The sequence below is a fragment of the Trachymyrmex septentrionalis genome, unplaced genomic scaffold, assembly GCF_001594115.1.
Source record: "Trachymyrmex septentrionalis isolate Tsep2-gDNA-1 unplaced genomic scaffold, Tsep1.0 scaffold8, whole genome shotgun sequence".
Lineage (NCBI taxonomy): Eukaryota > Metazoa > Arthropoda > Insecta > Hymenoptera > Formicidae > Trachymyrmex > Trachymyrmex septentrionalis.
In genome coordinates, this window is record NW_017305987.1 from 4435921 (window position 1) to 4438278 (window position 2358).

Sequence of the window (2358 nt, forward strand, 5' to 3'; positions counted from 1 at the left end):
TATATATATGAGATCATTGATGACTCATTTGCGTGGTAATATCATTAGGAAAAGATTCAAAATTTGAAAACTTTTTATTGAAACAATCCATTCTTTGTTGCTGTATTTCTTGTCGATTTTGGACTCCTAAAATCCGGAATGGCGATTCCTATACATAACAAAAAATAACACAAATTCATTATTATCTCTTTAAAAAGAACTTATCTCTTTAACAAAACATGATCTAACAAATTGTCGAAATATTGTAAAATACCCAATTTCTAAGATATTTTTTTCCAAATAATTCAAATATTTGAATTATCCTGCACTGTGATAAATTTTCAGTGTTTTACACTTAAAAAGAAATACAAATTTCGCGTAATTAAAAAAATAGATGGTCTAATTTTTCCATGATATTCAAATAAATTTTTCTATTTGAATGATTAGGGAAGACAAAATTATAATTTGCAGCGTATTATATAATTACCTTTTTCAGCATGTAACTTTGAATATTATAGCCCATGTAAAAAGCGATCCTTTGAAGACTGAGAAGAGTTCGGAGTCTCAAACGAGGATCCGGCTGTAAGAGTCGTTTCAGGAGATCCCTCGCCGCTGGTGAAATATCCGCATTCGTTGATAAGATTCCTGGTACATTCGCACGATCTAGCTCATCGGGGGCGATCTTATCAGCTGGTAGAAGTTCTGACGATAAGGTGGATGGATACTGCAACAAAATTGTAGTACCTGTGATCAGTTCTTCCAATCTTGACTTTCTGTAGACTTTTAATGTAGGCACTTTTTATATAGACTTTTAATTGCGTAAAGCAACTTAATTGACGTTTAATCTCTATCCGATCGTTCAATTAAAGGACTTACTGCAACAGTGAGCTAATCGACATTTTGTAAAAAACGGAGTAAATGAACTCTAAAGATAACTCTAAAGTTAAAGCAATAGGGAAAATATCAATATCAGTCAGTTTACTTGGACATATAAGATTGGTACTTTTCCTATTACTTCCCTTTCTGCAAATTTTTCTTTCAGAATTTTTCACATAATTTTTCAAAATTTATATGTACAATAATTTATATTTTCAATCATTTAAAAAATCAGTGCAAAATGACCTTATAAATATAAAACTATCTGATGATATCGTAAAAATTTTCGAAATTTACATGCCAGATTTAACACATTTATATATAAAAATATTATATATGAAAATTAAAAATTAATTGAATTATATTAATAAATAATTATTGATTGTAAGTAATTGATAATATTATCAATTTTATATGCAGATTTTAAAATTTCTCAAAATTTTTTAATAATTTGAAAACTTTTTACACATTTTCTCAAATTTTTTATACAGATTGAAATATTTTTCAGAAATCTACATATTTTCTAGAATTTTATATATATGTGAATTCTGAAATATTCTAAAATTTCTTATGTCGATGAAATCTTATGAAATATGAAAAAATTTAATATTTCCTTAAAAATTATATAATTAGAAATTTTAGAACATTATGGAAATCATATATATATAAAATATACAACAAATTTTAAGAAAAGATATAAACTTGCTCAGTATTTCTGAAATATTCCAATCTACATAAAAATTCTGATAAAAATTTGTTAACTTTATAAAATTCATTGACTCCATTTTTTTAAATAAAATGCGTGTTAATTCACTGTTGCAACAAGCTGTTCAATTCAGTAACTTGTTCGGTAAGTTGTTCAAAAGAAGAATCGATATCGCAACGCTGATATTCTGCTGAACACGAGGCAAAATTCAATTATTAATTAAGTACACCTTGCGCACCCACGTCCGAGATGAAAGTTTATGGAAAAACCTTTTCATCACGGCTGCAGATGCAAGAAGGATTATATAAATTTCAACTATTATTATTTTACGCGCTATGCAGGCCGGTTTAATTGCTAAAAGCAATCTAATTAACAATGTTTAACTTTTATTCGATTATTTATAACACAATTCAATGCACTGCATTGAGAGAAATGTTTGTTACGTATAATCATTTATTTTGTTGATACGTGACTGACAAAAACTTTCTTACTTTCATTTAAAAAATTGCGTTATCAAAATAAATTTCGATTAAAACAGCATAATTTTTTAATAAAAAAAAATAAATAAATAAAAGTTTTCGTTAGTCACGTCGACAAAATAAATGATTATACACACCAAAACATTTCTCTCAGTATAACTTAGGTTGTTCGAAAGAAGGATTGATTCGGCACTCGAAAATCCGTCCATACCGAAGACAAAATTTAGTCCTTAATTAACAGCCGTGCACTTTGCGCGGGACCACAGAGAATTTGCGGAAGGACCTTTTCGCCACGGCCACAGAGGCTAGGAGGTCCAT

General features: G+C 28.4%; 1 protein-coding gene across 1 annotated transcript in view; it reads right to left on the minus strand.

Annotated features, from left to right (window-relative positions):
* Positions 1-13: 13 nt before the first annotated feature.
* LOC108754488 (serine/threonine-protein kinase S6KL-like) overlaps positions 14-2358 on the minus strand; it is a 63709-nt gene continuing 61364 nt past the window's right edge. The window contains exons 9-10 of the mRNA XM_018496808.1: positions 467-703; positions 14-148 (exon numbers count right to left, since the gene is read on the minus strand). Of these exons, the coding sequence (XP_018352310.1) occupies positions 14-148; positions 467-703 (372 nt within the window). The remainder of the gene's footprint in view (positions 149-466; positions 704-2358) is intronic.